General features: G+C 48.8%; 1 protein-coding gene across 1 annotated transcript in view; it reads right to left on the bottom strand.

The window, feature by feature from the left end:
* The window catches only part of notch2 (notch receptor 2), a 43,103-nt gene that overhangs the window by 3,482 nt on the left and 22,194 nt on the right, over positions 1-17,427 (bottom strand). Inside the window, exons 6-32 of the mRNA XM_035522155.1 lie at positions 16,786-17,016; positions 16,452-16,607; positions 15,980-16,165; positions 15,765-15,878; positions 15,234-15,347; positions 14,497-14,730; positions 13,363-13,473; positions 13,003-13,195; positions 12,258-12,403; positions 11,501-11,614; positions 10,886-11,002; positions 10,597-10,749; positions 9,931-10,159; positions 9,180-9,381; positions 8,726-8,879; positions 8,460-8,644; positions 7,957-8,089; positions 7,429-7,671; positions 7,188-7,300; positions 5,588-6,129; positions 4,807-5,157; positions 4,276-4,418; positions 2,016-2,229; positions 1,688-1,778; positions 1,328-1,481; positions 538-860; positions 127-274 (exon numbers count right to left, since the gene is read on the bottom strand). Of these exons, the coding sequence (XP_035378048.1) occupies positions 127-274; positions 538-860; positions 1,328-1,481; positions 1,688-1,778; positions 2,016-2,229; positions 4,276-4,418; positions 4,807-5,157; positions 5,588-6,129; positions 7,188-7,300; positions 7,429-7,671; positions 7,957-8,089; positions 8,460-8,644; positions 8,726-8,879; positions 9,180-9,381; positions 9,931-10,159; positions 10,597-10,749; positions 10,886-11,002; positions 11,501-11,614; positions 12,258-12,403; positions 13,003-13,195; positions 13,363-13,473; positions 14,497-14,730; positions 15,234-15,347; positions 15,765-15,878; positions 15,980-16,165; positions 16,452-16,607; positions 16,786-17,016 (5,094 nt within the window). The remainder of the gene's footprint in view (positions 1-126; positions 275-537; positions 861-1,327; positions 1,482-1,687; positions 1,779-2,015; positions 2,230-4,275; positions 4,419-4,806; positions 5,158-5,587; positions 6,130-7,187; positions 7,301-7,428; positions 7,672-7,956; positions 8,090-8,459; positions 8,645-8,725; positions 8,880-9,179; positions 9,382-9,930; positions 10,160-10,596; positions 10,750-10,885; positions 11,003-11,500; positions 11,615-12,257; positions 12,404-13,002; positions 13,196-13,362; positions 13,474-14,496; positions 14,731-15,233; positions 15,348-15,764; positions 15,879-15,979; positions 16,166-16,451; positions 16,608-16,785; positions 17,017-17,427) is intronic.

Here is a 17,427-nt window from a genome sequence, read left to right as displayed (position 1 = left end):
TTCTAGCTCAGGGATCACTGCCATGACATTCAAAAAAACAAAAAAACAAAACATTACTGCAGGTGCTGAAGCCTGCAAGCTTGACTGCAAACGTCAGCACATGAGCAGCGAGTGCGCGTGCCTCACCGTGGTCGTCCACGGCGTTGACGTCGGCGTGGCAGTGGACCAGTTCCTCCAGCATGCCCTCCACAGCCAGCCTGGCGGCCAGGATGAGCGGAGTGGTGCCGTCGTTCATGCGGGCATCCAGTTCGGTCGCCCGGTTACGGATCAGAATCTGAAAAGACATAAAGCGCTGCTGTGGTAGTCTTCACTTCATACGCCTTCGTACGCCTTATCTGAGTCCATGGAGAGCAAATAAGTTTGTTTTTTTTCTTTTCTGATTTGCTGGGTGACACTGGCTTGTAATCAGATCACTGTGTACCACGTGACAGATGACAGTATGTGTTGTGTCGTTAAGGATAAACGGCAATACTGACTTCATAAAAGTCAAACAGGAACTGTGATTTGTTAAGCGTGTTGCTCCTGGCGCCCTCTAACCTGGAACACTCCTTGTGCATCTGCGGCGACAGCCGCATGGAGGGGAGTGCGACCCATGTTGTCGTGGGCGTTGGGGTCAGCCCCGGCGTCCAGCAGGCGCTTGGCCGCGTCGGCCCGGGCGTAGCGGGCGGCCAGGTGGAGGGCGGTCTCGCCTGTGCGGTCAGTCTGGGCGTTGAGGGTGGCGCCCTGGGCAATGAGGTCAGTAATGATGTTGGTGCCGGGCTCATCGGCACCACTCTCCTCCTCTTCGTCGGCCAGGACGCTGCCGCATTCGGGGCTACCGCCACAGCGCAGTGACGCCAGCATGAGAGGGGTGAAACCGTCTGAAACCGGGGGGGGTGAAAGCAGAAGAAAGAGAGGGAGGCAAAGATTAGGGGGGGAAGAGAGAGAGAGAGAGACAGAGAGAGAGAAAGAGAGAAAGGGGGCCAGGAAAGAACAAGGGAGTGGGAGAGACAGAGAGATAGATAAGCAGAGAGAGAGGGAAGCTTCAGTAATGACACTGGCCCCGCCCTTGTGAATGGGACATCTAACCCACTGATCCTGTATGGCAGGGCTTTGCTGTTGACAGACACACAGCTCGCTGGGACCCATTCTCACCGGCCACTGAAGCCCTTCACTTCCTGTTTCAACTACTATAATTACCTCTTTATTAGAACACAATTACTGCAATTACAATTACATTCATTAGACTACAAAGGTCAAAGGAAACACATGCTAGACTGGCATGAGCACTCCTACGAGGCGTGAGGAACGTGTAGGTTTGGCCATGCAGCTGGGTAAAGCTCCTTACCGGGTCCCTTCACGTTGACGTCCAGACAGTCCAGGTCGATTTCCGCCTGCGGGGGCGTCAGTGTGATGTCAGCAGCCTTCCGGTGCTGAAGAGTCCATTCCCGGCGGTCCACCCCAGAGTCCACGCCGACCGGGAGCAAGGGCTTGTCCTCCATCTGAGAGAGAGGAACCAAAACACGGAGGAAACAGGAGTGAAAGAGGGTCAGCTACAAGAGAAAAGTACATACACCACAATATCAGACACAGTCATTAGACACGTATATGAAGCTAATGCTAACTTAGTGTGAGGAGTTCTTAGGACCATAGTAAATATAAAGAGATTGTGTTTTGGTGTGTGTGTGTGTGTTTGTGTGTGTCTCACCCTTGGTTTCTTGGACACATGTTCTTCCTCTGGCCAGTGATGTCCAGCACTGCCATCCAACAGACCTCCATCCTGAGGCTTCTGCAGGTTTCTTAAAGACCGGAGGTGAAGAATGGGCGGGAGAGACAGAGACAAAGACAGAGACAGAGAGACAGAGAGGGAGAGGGAGAGAGAGAGAGAGAGGGAGAGGACAGTGAAATGAGAGAAACCTGTGCTAAATCACGTCTGTGGCTTTGGAGAGACTTTAAGGCATAACTCCAGGTTTTAGGAGCTTGGGTGCCGGTCACCCAACGCCTGCTCATTCCTTAGGAGGTGAATGCAGACTCACTTCATGCCAAAGTCGTCCTGGCCCACGGGCTCACGCCTCTTACTGTCCTTACTCAGGAAGCCATCAGGCAGCCAGAGGATGCCGTTCTTCCTCTTCCTCTTGGCGGCCAAAACGCCCAACACCAGGATCAGAAGGATGATGGCTGCTGCCACAGCAACCAGGTAGAGGAGAGGAGGCATGGGCTGAGGGGGCGAGGGGTCAGAGGGAGGGTCACCTGAAAGAAAAGGAGAACGAATTATGAGGGGGAGGGGGTGAAGAGTGAAGAGCAAAACCGAGTGCATTTTACTTTTCTGGAATTGTCGACAACTGACACGTCAAACTCTGCGATCAGAGCAGTAGCTCAAAGTTGGGCTCAATCCCCATAGCTCAGTACAGACATGGGGCTGATGTCACAACTCCATACAGCGCTCAGCAAGGTAATGTTATTTATCACAGGTTGGCCCACGTGGGTGTAAATCACTTGATGCATTTACATTTACGGCATTTAGCTGATGCTTTTAACCAAAGCCACTTACAACTAACTAAACACAAATTGAGCATTTGAGGGTTAAAGGTCTTGCTCAGGGGCCCTACAGTGGTAACCTTCTGATTACTAGTCGAGTACCTTAACCAATGAACTACCACTGCCCAGCTCGGCAAGGGCTGAAAAATAATTCCTACTAGGAAAGGCACAGCGTGGATCCAGGAATCCCACATCATCTATGACCAAAATGCACTGGTTATCAAGCACTATAAATCCAATTACTCTGGATGTGATTTCTTTGGCTTTTTGACTGTTGCTGCTGTACTTTGGGGATTGCCCAGATGGACTTGGATGAATCTGAGTCACATACAGCAAAAAAACTACCAAACCGATGACATGTTTTCTATCCTCACAAGCAACTGAATACAATATGGTGTTTCTTTCTCTGCGTGCAAGGTCCATCCTCTTAGTTCCTGTATTTCCATCTAGTGTTTCATCCAGGAACTGCAGGGGCCTGTCAGCTCGGGGGGCTCACAATGGACTGCACATGCTAGATGAAACACTACATGAAAATACAGAAATGGGGCTCCCACAGGGCTGCAGCAAATTACCTCGCAAAATATTTATACGTTTGTCTGACGCCCTTGATTGACTCTCAGGATTGGCTAAAGTAGACACTCAGGCCATTGCATGTATAGACAAGATAGACAAGATGCGGAGAAAGATTCTCAGAGACAGAAACAGAGACAGTGGATTGCTCAGACAGAGAGGGTGTGCGGAGAGTGTGCGGAGGATGTGTGGAGAGTGTGCGGAGGGTGTGTGTAGAGTGTGTGGAGGGTTAGTCTGTGGAGGGTGTGCGGGGGGTGTGTGGAGAGTGCGCGGACGGTTAGTGTGTGGAGGGTGTGCAGAAGGTTAGTGTGTGGCGGGTGTGTGCAGGGGGTTATTGTGTGCAGAGGGTGTGCGGAGGGTGTGTGTGGAGTGTTAGAGTGTGGGGGGTGTGTGGAGGGTTAGTGTGTGGAGGGTGTGCGGAGGGGTTAGAGTGTAGGAAGTGTGGAGTGTGTGGAGGGTTAGTGTGTGGAGGGTGTGCGGAGGGTGTGTGGAGGGTATGCGGAGGGTTAGTCTGTGGAGGGTGTGCGTAGAGTGTGTGCGTAGAGTGTGTGGAGGGTTTGTGGAGGATGTGCGCGGACAGCGTGCAGAGGGTGTGTGCAGGGTGTCTAGAGGATTAGTGTGTGGACGTTGTGTGCGGAGGGTTAGTGTGTGGAGAGTGTATGGAGGGTTTGTAAAGGGTTAGTGTGTAGAGTGTGTGTGGAGGGTTTGCGGAGGATGTGTGCGGACAGCGTGCAGAGGGTGTGTAGAGGATTAGTGTGTGGACGGTGTGTGCGGAGGATTTGTAGAGGGTTAGTGTGTGGAGTGTGTGTGGAGGGTGTATGGAGGGTTTGTAGAGGGTTAGTGTGTGGAGAGTGTGTGTGGAGGGTGTGTAGAGGGTTAGTGTGTAGAGTGTGTGTGGAGGGTTAATGTGTGGAGGGTGTGTGGACGGTTTGTGGAGGATGTGTGCGGACAGCGTGCAGAGGGTGTGTAGAGGATTAGTGTGTGGATGGTGTGTGCGGAGGGTTAGTGTGTGGAGAGTGTATGGAGGGTTTGTAAAGGGTTAGTGTGTAGAGTGTGTGTGGAGGGTTAGTGTGTGGAGGGTGTGTGGAGGGTTTGCGGAGGATGTGTGCGGACAGCGTGCAGAGGGTGTGTAGAGGATTAGTGTGTGGACGGTGTGTGCGGAGGGTGTGTGGATCAGAGGTGACATACTGGACACAGCGAAGATGGGATAAGGCAGATCCGCTTTCAGGTACTCCGCAGCCAGGTAGGAGGCAGCCAGGTCGGTCCTGGAGAAACAGTCGTTGGAGTTCTGGACACACTGTCTGTTATCAATCTCCAGATACACCTTGGACCTGGAGAACAAACAAACAAACAAAATCCATCAGATTTACACAGCAACAGGTTACAGTGTGTGTGAGAAATAATTTCTCACAATTGCTCTTCATACTATAACTGTTTAAAACCTCATCACCAGTACCAGGTTCTGTCATTAAAAGACAGAAAGACATTTAGTGGCCCTTAGCAAGTCAAAGCTCATCTACATTGAGCTGGAAATATTAGTCAAATTGACATTATTCTGATATTGTATAACGAGAGATCATTGAAAACAAACAAAACACAATACAGATATCAAAACTTGGCAGTTTGATGCTTTTTGTGGAATTTTAATTCCTAAATATTCAAATGATTTAGAAACTGAATATTTTCTGTAATTGTGTCAGCTACTGCGGTCCAACCTACCCAATGACCTCCTTCTCCAGCTCTCGCTTGCCCAGTTTCCTCGTGTCCCCGCCCCCCATGTGGGCGTGGTCCTCCTCGATGCCGTAGTACGGGTAGACCATGAGCTGCTGCTTTTGGTCCAGTCTGACATGCAGGTTGGTGTGGAGGAGGTTCCCCAGGGAGCGCAGGAAGCCCTTCAGGTCTCCCAGAAGCTCGCTGGGCTGCAACAGGACAACCAACACCAGCGTGCCCTCGGCCAGCTGGGCCGGTGTGTCCGTCGAGCAGTCCAGCCCGTCCCAGCCACACTCCTCCGTGTTACAGCCTTGATTACAGTGGCCGTTCTGGTAATGGTCCTGACAGTACCTCTCGTATCTGAGGTGGAGGGCGGGCAGGGAGGGAGGGAGAGAGAGAGAGAGAGAGAGAGAGAGAGAGAGAGAGAGAGAGAGAGAGAGAGAGAGGCTGTTTTGGTTAGGAATGTATAAATCTTATTTACATAAAGCATTCCTTTCATCGCATGCTATGAAATCTTCAGTCTTCTCCCACACCAACTATCAATCATTTGTCCTACATAACATCATGCCATCTGAGAGAAATCCCATCAGTCCTGCTCTCGGTGCCCTTGATCTACGAAAATCAAATCTGTGTTATTTTATTATTTTATTGCAGACTGAACAGTGCCTGTCAGCCTTTGCGCCATCACAGGCTGGAGTGAGTCCGTACCTGAAATGAGGCGAGTACTACTAGAGAAATCTCATTCGTGCAATCCCTGTTCTCTCCTCTACGGAGGCGCCACAGTACATACTTGCAGGTGCTGGAGCCAGAGGGTGACGTCTTCTGACACTCGAAGCTGTCGAAGAGGCAGCCTGGGTTGTTACATTCCGGGTCGCAGCGGCCGTTGTGGAAGAGCTCCCAGCAGTTCACCTGCGCAGTGCAGTTCTCCCAGGGGTGCGGCCAGTGCAGGGAACAGTCGCCCCCGTCCCATTCGCACTCCTGGTTCTTGCACTGCGGGTCGCAGACCCGGTCTCGCGAGCGCTCCTGACACTCCAAGTAGGGGCAGGAGGAGGTGTGGTCGCTGCCCGTGTACTGGCAGTGTTCCCCGTTGTAGCCAGGATGACACTTGCATGAGAAGGTGCTGGGCTTGTAGGGGTCGAAGACACACATGCCCCCATTCTGACACTGGCATGACTGGGACGGAGTGTTCTCGCAACGAGCACCGGAGAAGCCCAGCGGACACTGACACTGCAGGCGTCCCGATAGCAACTCCTGGCAACGCCCTCCGTTCTGACAACCCAGGCTGGCACAGGTGATGCTCTCCGTCTCACCGCAGTTGAAGCCCTTGTATCCCTGCAAGACATGCATGGGGAGAGCTGTCAGATGCCAGGAAGAAAGGGGCACCATGGCAACGGAAGAAAAGCATTCAGCTTTCAGGTACTTTATCTGCACCAACACGGAAACCTTGTTTTAAAAAAATAAAACCTGCATTTTTGTGTCTGAAGGTTTTCTATTCACCTTAGAGGCGTTACGCTGGTTACAAAACGTTTTCCGTGTACGTTAAAATGTGACAACGACAGGAGAAGCCTGCACAGATCATGCACACATCACTCAAGCTACGAGGACCCTGTCTCCACTCATGGAGAAAACGGCACTGAGCGCACTGAGCACGTGGTCTACTGCACAGTCATCAATACCATGTGCTTTGTCTCGCAACCAGCGATGTAGCAAGCGACAGCTGAGGATCAATCACAAGACAGCATCATTGTTAGGATGAACGTTCTACGTTCTCTCTAGCAGCAGGAGGGGCGAACGTGTGGAGTTTTAGAAGCGTACCTGAGCTATGCAGAACCTCTCCCTTAAAGGAAGCATGAGGAGAGGGAGAGAATGAGGAGAGGTTAGGGAGGAAGCCATGTTAACCACACAGAAGAACACAAGAATGCCATGATTATGAAACACCAGGAAAAGCAGAGAAGGAAAAAAAAAAAAAAAAAAAAGTCTTCAAACCTCCATTCACTGGTAGTTCCTTTATGTCACAAGTAAAGAGCTGGTATTCAAATCACAGGCATAACACACACTATCCTCCCTGTACCCAGGAGTCAAGGTGAGGACAAACTGGCCAACCTGTTTAACAGTCTCGTCAACTACCAGCGATGACAAAATCCAGGACTGGAAATTGCATTTAAAGGATCTGGTGAAGTGAAGTCCTCTACTATTTAAAGCAAAAAACCAAACCCAGTTTCTCTGCTTCCCATACACCCACATCAAAGTTCAAAGTTAGTAGACTGTGAGTTTCTAATTCTTAGAAGTCATAAACTTGAATCAAGCCAAGCTTTAGTGCCGGCCAAAACACACAAGAAGCAGAAGTAGTAAAAGAAATAGAAGACACACACACACACACACACACTTACAGGGAGGCAGGTGCAGCTGTATCCGTGGACTGAACTCATGTTCATGAAACACAGGCCTCCATTATGGCAAGGTTTTGACTGACACAAGTCCACCATCGACTCACAGTGACGACCTGCGGAACACAAAACACTGCTGTTCACCACACACACGCACACCTAACAGGTGATGACAGGAGCGAGCTCAGCATACATGTAACCCAACAATACGCTGCTGAAGTGCTGCTGTAAAGAAGAAACCGACCTGTGTAACCAAGGCGACAGCGGCATTGGTAGTCATTGGCCAGCTGGACACAGTCGATGCTACCAGGGGCGTGGCAGGGGGCAGAGAGACACTCGTTAATGTCACCTTCACAGTAGTCCCCCGTGAACCCATGTGGACACGCGCACGTGTACCGGCCCACACTGTTCACACATCGCCCACCGTTAAAGCAACGAGGGCTGAACTCAGGTGAGCACTCGTCTACATCCTCCTCACAGTTCAGACCTGTGGGGTGGAGAGAGAGAGGGAGAGAGAGAGAGGGAGAGAGAGAGAGACAAAAGCAGACACAGGGAGAAAGAAAAACAGAAAGAGACAGAGAGATAGAGTAAGAGTGAAAGTCAAACAGGTCATCACTAGACACAAGTGTATAAAGTTCCACTGTAAAATCCACTGTATTTGTACAGACAAAATCCTGTACTGATAACAATTTAAGCAACACAAACAGCCACGCCCCTATCCGAACCCCACCCACCACTTGCTGCTGGCCACAGGGGGGAGGGGGGTCCTCACCTTTTGTACCCGGGGGACAGGCGCAGGAGTAGCGGTTGACCAGGTTGATGCAGGTGCCTCCGTTTTGACAGGGGGTTGACTTGCACTCATTCACATCATACTCACAGTTCACACCCTGATAGCCTGGCTTACACTGGGGAGAGAGGGAGAGGAAGAGGGGGAGAGAGAGGGAGAGAGAGAGAGAGAGAGAGAGACACATTGTCACTTGTTTGATGTGTGACAGATCCACTAAGCACAAGGTGTGTAACAGATCTGATCTTTCAGTCTCTACTGCACTTCACATAATAAGGCTGAGTCCTAAGGTTGGGATGTTGAATCTTTGACAGGTGGACTGAGCAACCAGATCTTTATTTATTCTGTGTCCACAGCCTAACTGTCAAGGCCCTCATTCCCCTTGTGAGGTAGGACTAACACAGCTATACACACTGTGTGGGATCTCGTGCTATAGGGTCAATGGGTGAGCGTTGTGCTGTGAAAGAGTGTTGTGACATGCGTGCTCTTACCTTGCAGTAGTAGCCACCCCGGTAGTCTGTGCACTTGGCCCCGTTCCTGCAGGGGTTTGACAGACACTCATCGGTCTCCCTCTCGCAGTAACTGCCCTCCCAGCCGATCTCACATGTACAGCGGTGTGTTTTCTCTGTGTTCTCACACCGCCCACCGTTTTGGCACAGCAGGTCCACAGACACACCTGAGACACACACGCACATGCAGATATTTGTGTGTGTAAGTGCGTGTGAGTGTGTGAGCGTGAGAGTGTGTGTTCACTCACCTTTACTCACAGCTGCACTCTGGCAGCTCACATTGGGGATGTCACAGTAGAGCCCCGTCCAGCCCTGAGGGCAGCGACACACCCACGTGGTCATATTCTGCACACACTTCCCTCCATTCTTACATTGGATGTTTCTGCACAGGTCAGCCAGGGACTACACACACACACACACACACACACACACACACACACACACACACACACACACACACACACACACACACAAACAGTGGAAGGTCAACTTCATGTCAAAGTGCCGCAACAGATGCGCGTGAACTTCACAAGTATTAGGATTTGTCAGATAAAACACACACGCACGCACACATTCACACACACGCACGCATTTACACACACTGTGCTTGAGTGAGTGTACCTTGCAGTTGCCGGTGTATTCCTTGGGGCAGGTGTTTGTGTGCATGTATTGTGTGTGTGTGTGTGTGTGTGTGTGTTGTACCTGGCAGTTGTGGCCGCTGTATTCCTTGGGGCAGGTGCATCGGTAGGTGCCCAGGCCGTCCATACAAGTACCCCCATTTTTGCATGGCTGCGATTCACACTCGTCAATCTCATACTGACAGAACAGACCAGTGAAACCAGGACGACACCGGCACGTGAACTGGCTTATACCGTCCACACACGTCCCGTTGTTCAGACAGGAGCTGGACAGGGGTGGGGGGAGGGTCAGAGGGGAAAAAGAAATAAAACATCTTAAATCTCAACACTGTCTGTGTGTTTCGTACAGGAAATCAGCATTTAGGTCACAACCCTCAGCCCCGCACAGCCACGCCCACGACTTCTAGCACACACCTGATTCCTATTCCCCTCATTACCTACCTCTTTATAAGCTCCTCCTCCCTGTATACTAGTCACAAAGTATTGCTCCTATGTGGTGTACCGAGCGTTTCTTCATCCTGTGCGCTTTCCTGGTTATTGTCTCCTGCTTGCTTCCTAGACCTCGTCTCCTGCCTGACCCTCCTGAACGCTACCCCGTGCATCGACCACGGACTGACCCGACCACGCTTACCTGTCTGATTGCACGTATTAGTTTGGTTGCTAAAATAAAACCTCTGCAGCTGGATCTTCTACGTGTGTGCATTCATTACACTCACATGAAACAGTTCTAGGCTAGAATCAGAAAAAACATGTAAACTACTAATCGCTTGGTGAAACAGAGCCGTGAACTGCAGCCAAAAGACGGAAGCACTTACGTCTCTGTGCATTCGGGAATGTTGCGTTCACAGTTGATGCCGTTGTAGCCGGGCGGACACTGACACGTGTAGCTGTTGACGTAGTCAGCGCAGGTTCCTCCATGCATGCAGGGGGAACTGTTGCACTCGTTCACCTCCTCCTCGCAGCGCTCGCCATAGAAGCCGGGCCTGCACTCGCAGGAGAAGCGGCCCACCTTGTCCACGCATGTGCCACCGTTGATGCACGGGTCTGAAACACACGAGGACAACAGGAATGAGGGACAGCCAGAGAGTCACGGACTTCAGTCTGGATAAACGCAGCAGGTTTGTGTTTCCTTTGTGTGGTTATTAAAACCCACCAGGAACAAAAACATGCTAGCTACAGTTAAAAACAGAGGAGAACAGGGCTAACTGACTCTGGATGCAAAAGAAAACCTTTCTGTTTAGATACTGAGGTTAAGGTTGACTTAAGACTCTAAATTTTATTGACTACATAGAGGTAGTTACACAATGCAATGTACAATACACATATAACATAGGTATTACCCCAATGTCCCCCCATGTTGCCCAATGTACTTTGTGTGTGTGTGTGTGTGTGTGTGTGTGTGTGTGTGTGTGTGTGTGAGAATGAGAGAGAGAGAGAGAGACACACACACACACACACACACACACACACAGCTGACTCACCGGAGCTGCAGTCATCGATGTTGTTTTGGCAGTTGTGGCCGTTGTAACCAACAGGACACTCACACAAGTACCTGCCCTGCATATTCATACACCGCGCACCGTTCTGACACACACTGCTCCGGCATTCATCCACATCCTCTGTACACTGGGCCCCTACACATGCACGAAAACAAAACAGTCACATAACTTACTTTAGCAGAGATGTATGGCATTTTAACAACCCCCCCCCCCCACCCCCCCCAACACACACACACACACACACACACACACACACACACACAAAACTCACCTTGCCAGCCTGTGGGGCACTTGCAAGTGTAGGAGGTATAATTCAGTGAGGGCTCACACACGCCTCTCGTACACGGCCGAGACGCACACGGCACCAACTCTTCCTCACAGTGTCGTCCTGTGTGTGTGTGTGTGTGTGTGTGTGTGTGTGTGTGTGTGTGTGTGTGTGTGTGTGTGTGTGTGAGAGAGAGAGAGACAGGGATATCTTCATTATCATACTACATTACTTATATATTTCTGTTCATGTGATACATCTGTTCACGTAACAGACACAAAACACAGACTGAGGGGAAACACACCAAAAAACTACAAAGTATGAATGCATATATGCACACACCCACCATCACCCCGAGATACTGCTTCTACAGACATCAAAAGTTACAGTATTTACTCATTAATATTCATCAGTCCAACACCCAACCCCTGTAAACATGTACATCGAACCACATACATTTAAGATTGTAAACTTTGCTTAACTTGCACAACTTTCTCTGCTCTGACTTGTGGCCTCCATAAGAGAAGTCAAATCTCACTGTACACTATATATAGTGACAATAAAGACTGTTCTATTTATTCAAAGGAAGATCTGAAATTTATGTGTGCACGTGTGTTTTACCTGTGTAAGGCAAAGTACAGCGGCAGGTGTAGCCATTGACACCATCGATGCAGGTTCCCTGATTCAAACACGGATTTGAAACACACTCATCAATATTGATCTCACAGTTCAAACCTTTCAGAGAGAAAGACAGGAAAAAAAACAAAAAAGACAGAACATGATTAAAGGAACAAAAAGCACACAGACGCACACACAGACACAAGGCCCTTAAGGCCAATATTCAAAGTTACCTCTGACACACACTATCAAACCTCTAAAACAAGTATTCTCATACTTTCATACTCTCACTCTCACACACACACACACACACACACACACATCAAATCTCTTACACTCACCATAATACTCTCTCTCACACACACTGAATGAGAGTTTGATATTGGATGTGAGAAAGTTTGATAGTAAAGGTGAGAGTCTGATAGCAACATTTTCTGTTTGGCTGAGACAGCTGTTGTTTAAATGAGCAGTTTCTGATTCGCTTATAGTCAAATATGCTCCTAACAAGGGGAAGTCTCCATAGGCTGCATTAAATGGAACCAAGAGCTCATGGCAGATTAATGAGGCTACTCGCCTCTAAGGCTCAGATTAATGTGCCTAGTGATTAATGAGGCCTCTTAAAAATATTAAATTCACCGAATGATGTCAACACAATGGCAAAGAAACAACCAACAGCCAATGAAATAGCTGATGAGGAGATGCGTCAATTATTCAACACTGCATGCCTCTCAGATGCGTATACACACACTCACGCACTCACCTCTGTATCCACGTGTGCACCTGCAGGTGTAGCTGGCCAGGTTGTCTATACAATCTCCCCCATGCTGACAAGGGTTGGACTCACATTCATTCCTCTCCATCTCACAGTTCTGACCCTCAAAGCCAAGCTCACACTCACAATGGTACCTGAAAACACACGCGCACGCACGCACGCACGCACGCACGCACACACGCACACACGCACGCACACACACACGCACGCACACACGCACACAGAGAACACAGAGGCTGTGAAGGAGAGGAGACCTGAAGTCTCCTAATGTTAAATTTCAGTGTAAGAACCTGAGTGTGCTGGGTGACAACGCTATACTTGCTGACCCAGACGCTTTTAATATTAGCAAAGTTCCTTTAAGACAACATGAACAAATTTTCAATGAGACAATTGCTAATAACCCTGAGTGTTAATATGGGGAAATGTGAGATTTTTCTTGGGTGTACTGCAATTGACATTTTTAAAATCTTTATATTCTTACTCTTCTTGTTCGTGTGAGTAAAACACAAGTTTCCCCAGATTTGAAATGCGTTTATAGTGAGAGAAAGACAGTGAAAGAAAGAGACAGGGAATGAAGCAGTGAGATGGAGAGCAAGATGAAGAGAGTGAGAGAACGAGCGTAATCGAGAGATAGCAAGAGACAGCCTTATTCAGTCTAAATATACCTTCACATTTCACAGTAATAACTGAACAGAACCAAACTGAACCCCACTGAACCAGAAGGATGTGATACCTGTCTTGTTCCTCGACACACCTTCCGTGAAGGCAGGGCTGAGGGGCACAGTGATCCACCCCAGAGTGGCACAGCAGACCGTGTGTGCCTGTGGGACACTGGCACTGGAAGCCATTGGGCTTATCCAAACAGGTCCCTCCACTCAAACATGGGCTGGAGCTGCACTCATCTATGTCCTCTGTGCAGCGCTCACCTGGGGGGCAAACGAGAACGACCGGAGGAAGAAAGGGCGAACAGAGAAGATTAATTCTACTCAATGGCACATATGGTCTGAATAAAATGTGAAACTGTGTGTGTGCGCGCGCGCGTGTGTGTGTGTGTGTGTGTGTGTGTGTGTTGGGGGGGGGGGGCACAACATACCTGTGTAACCAGGCTTACACACACACTTGTACTCATTAATTCCATCTTCACAGGTGCCATGGACACAGGGGTTGCTGGCACAGTCATCGTGATTGTTCTCACAATTCCCACCTGAGAAAGAGAGAGAGAGAGAGAGAGAGAGAGAGAAAGAGAACACATCATAAATCCTCTCCAAAGAACAGAGCAGAGCAGTCAATGGGACAAGCAGAAAGACCTGCACAGCCTGTTCATGTGACTCACACTGTGTGTGTGTGTAACATCCACACAACATCCATGATGACAAACAATGTGTAGTACAGGTGTGATGACTAATGCATTATTTTCAGATGGGTGAGCAACGGTTGCTGTCGGCTTTTATTAACCAGTAGTTCAACACATGACACTTGTGCCTTTATTTAATCTAGGACATTTTAAATTAGTGTTAAGTGTTAAGGCTGGGCGAGTAGAGATATTCCCAGTGTTAAGGCTGGGCGAGTAGAGATATTCCCAGTGTTAAGGCTGGGCGAGTAGAGATATTCCCAGTGTTAAGGCTGGGCGAGTAGAGATATTCCCAGTGTTAAGGCTGGGCGAGTAGAGATATTCCCAGTGTTAAGGCTGGGGGAGTAGAGATATTCCCAGTGTTGGGGGAGTGGAGATATTCTCAGCTGTTCTATGGTGACAGGGATCCGGTGCCACAACACACGAATGTGGAGGCCCGTCTGGGTTGTTTTATTGCCTGTGAAAGGTGATGTAAGGTGATTTAATAATGTGAACATACACTAGGTGGCGTAATGCACTTTCTCAACTCCTGCTCAATAGTGAGAGAGAATTATCTGAACTCTGTCTCAGCCACTGTTCACCTCTCTACTTTCACATTTGGCCACCATGCACGCAAACACACACAGACACAGACAGACACACACACACACACACACAGAGACAGACACACACACAGACACACACACAAATACAGACTGTAGCATCTTCAGTCTGGGAGTCACATAAAAAGACAAGCAAGTAATGAGTGTGTGTAATTGTGTTATAGAAGGAGAAAACAGTTGGGAGGGAGAGAGAGAGAGAGAAAGAGAGTGAGAGAGACAGACATATGGGGGTGGGGGTTAATGTACTGTGTGTGTGTGTGTGTGTGTGTCCCACCTGACGTCCCCGGTAGGCAGTTGCACTGGTATCCATTGACGAGGTCGACACAGTGACCTCCGTTCTGACAGGGGTCGCTGTAACACTCCTTCACCTGCTCGCTGCAAATGCGGCCCATATACCCTGGAAAGCACTCGCACGTGAACGTGGCGATGCCGTCCTTACACACGCCGTGATGGCAGCGCTTTGGGATGCAGTCATCAATGTTCTCCATACACAGAGCACCCGTGAAACCTGGGGTGGGGGTCAAGGGTTCAAAACCACTGAGGTTCTATTATGGGCAGAAAACGCTCGTCCACTTCAGAACAAGGTTGTTTATGTATATAGTTTTAGCAGACTATGAACAACGCAGAAGGTAAAAAAATATAGAAATAAGACCCCAAGTCAGCCCAGTTCCTCTAATAAATACGGTTGTTAGAACACAGAAAGGAAGCAACTCATGTGACTTAGGTAAAGGGGTTGAAGTGGCAGTGTATGCGGTTCTGGACTCAGCCTGCAGGGGGAGCAGGAGTATATCCCAGTCCTCAACATTGGTAGGTTTAACTCTAGAGCTGTTCTGCAGTTTCAGACATGAACAGAGATAACTGTTCTTCTAGGTTGGTGCTAGAATGGTGTGAGGGTTGAGAGAGAGAGAGAGAGAGAGAGAGAGAGAGAGAAAGAGTGTGTGTGTGTGTGTGTGTGTGTGTGTGTGTGTGTGTGTGTGTGTGTGCGTGAGAGAGATTTTAGAGCATCAGTACCTTCTGCACACTCGCACTCGTAGCCGTTGGGCCGGTCGATGCACTTTGCTCCATTATGACACGGAGTGCTGGCGCACTCATCTATGTCCACCTGACACATCTCTCCAGAAAAGCCTAACACACACACACACAAAGTAGTTACAGGTACTATGAAGCACAATGTTACAGATAAACAGTCCATTTGCATATCTCTTCTCTCCAAGGGAAACTTAGCTGACAAACTTATACTAATGGTTCTGAATCAGGATTCTAATGTGGGTTGGGTGTGATTTAGGCTCCTGTTAATGTACAGGTTGAGGTAAGTGGGATCGTGGCTAAAGGGAGGAGAAGACGACAACTGTTCCTTAGTTGACAACCATCAAACATCTGCAAATGACCTACGCATCACCATAGAAAATACAGGATAATAAAAATACTAATGATAATAATCATTAGTTATAATCATTAATAATAAAATAATAAATGATAAGATACTCTAGGCATTGCAAGACAATCCATGCTACAGGTGTGTGAGGGTGAGAGTTTGTTCACCTTGAGGGCATTCACAGACGAATCGGTTGACCTGGTCAAGGCATTTGCCACTGTTGAGACACGGTGAGCTTGCACATTCATTTACGTCAATCTCGCAGTGGTCTCCAACAAAACCTGATCACACACAGACACACAGATGGCAAGGCTAATACAGATGTGTGTGTAACGTGTGCATGTGTGTGTGTGTGTGTGTGTGTGTGTGCACGTGTGTTTACCTTGCATGCATATGCAGGAGTACCCTCCTATCTTGTCCAGACAGGTGGCATCGTTCTGGCAAGGGTTGGAGCCACACTCGTTCACGTCCTGTTCACACCGGGGGCCGGTGTACCCACTTGAGCATTGACACGTGAACGAGCCCGGCGTGTTCTTACACGTACCGCCATGCTCGCATGGGTTCGGCCCTGGACAGCACATGCAAGACACATAAGCTTCAACACTACCAGCTGCTAAAAACAAAAAAAAAAAAGCTAAAAACCTACGACCCTAAAGACCAGATACACACACGCTATCTCTAAGAGCAGCTACTTCTTATGTGGAAAACCAACCAGGCAATTCACAAATGAATTCACAGCACTAACAAATAAGTAAGTGATGAATTGATGACTGGTTTATTAGTGACTGCAGGGTAGTGTGTGTGTGTGTGTGTGTGTGTGTGTGTGTATAAACGTGAGACTCTCCTGCCCTCACCGATGGTGCATTCATCGATGTCATCGTTGCATGTGTTCCCTTTGTATCCGGAGGGACAGTTGCAGTTGAACTTGCCATTAACAGGGTTGGTGTCACACTGAGATCCTGCCCTGCACGGGTTGCTAATGCACGCATCATCAACGTGACACAGCAAACCTGCACACACAAAACATCTTAATCCAAACAAACACATTACAAAGACCTAAATAAAGAAAGAGAAAGAAATAGAGTGAGAGAGAGAGAGAGAGAGAGAGAGAGAGAGAGAGAGAGAGAGAGAGAGAGAGACATATCTAGATATCCTGGGGCGGTACGGTGTCCAGCGAGGGTCACTCACCGGTCTTGCCGAATGGGCAGCTGCAGAAGAAGGAGGCGACGCGGTCCTGACAGACACCGGTGAGGCAGGGGTGGAGAGCGCAGTCGTCAATGTTCTCCGAGCAGTCGAGTCCACTCCACCCGTTCACACACACGCAGGAGTAGCCGCCCACCGTGTTGCTGCAGGTGCCTCCGTTCTGACAGGTGTTGGGCTGCAGACGGCACTCGTCCACGTCGTCAGTGCAGAACTGGCCTAGGGAAACACACACGCACACTTTAACTAATGACAAGATGTGCCGGCTTCCATTTAACGCAGATATGAAATGCTATTTTGCCAGTTCTTTTGTTTTCAAACCCAGGATTTGAAAACCTCTAACAACCAATGTGTCAAGCCAACATGCGTCAACCAATGTGTCAAGCCAACATAAACATAAACCAAGTGCCTTTATAGAGCCACGATTAGTGACTGACTGTACAGTTACACTCCTCGTCTATAATTAAAACATTGGGACTTCTAGCAGCTGTATAAAAAAAAAATGCATCTGACAAATAACCCCCTTGAAACACTGGTGAATTAAATAAACCATTCACTTGTACAGAGACCATAGTGGGACAAATGATAAATCCTTATGTATTATAAGAATGCCTTTGTATAAATAACATC

Source organism: Electrophorus electricus, chromosome 23 (assembly GCF_013358815.1).
Source record: "Electrophorus electricus isolate fEleEle1 chromosome 23, fEleEle1.pri, whole genome shotgun sequence".
NCBI lineage: Eukaryota > Metazoa > Chordata > Actinopteri > Gymnotiformes > Gymnotidae > Electrophorus > Electrophorus electricus.
This window is presented reverse-complemented; position numbering and strand designations above follow the sequence as displayed.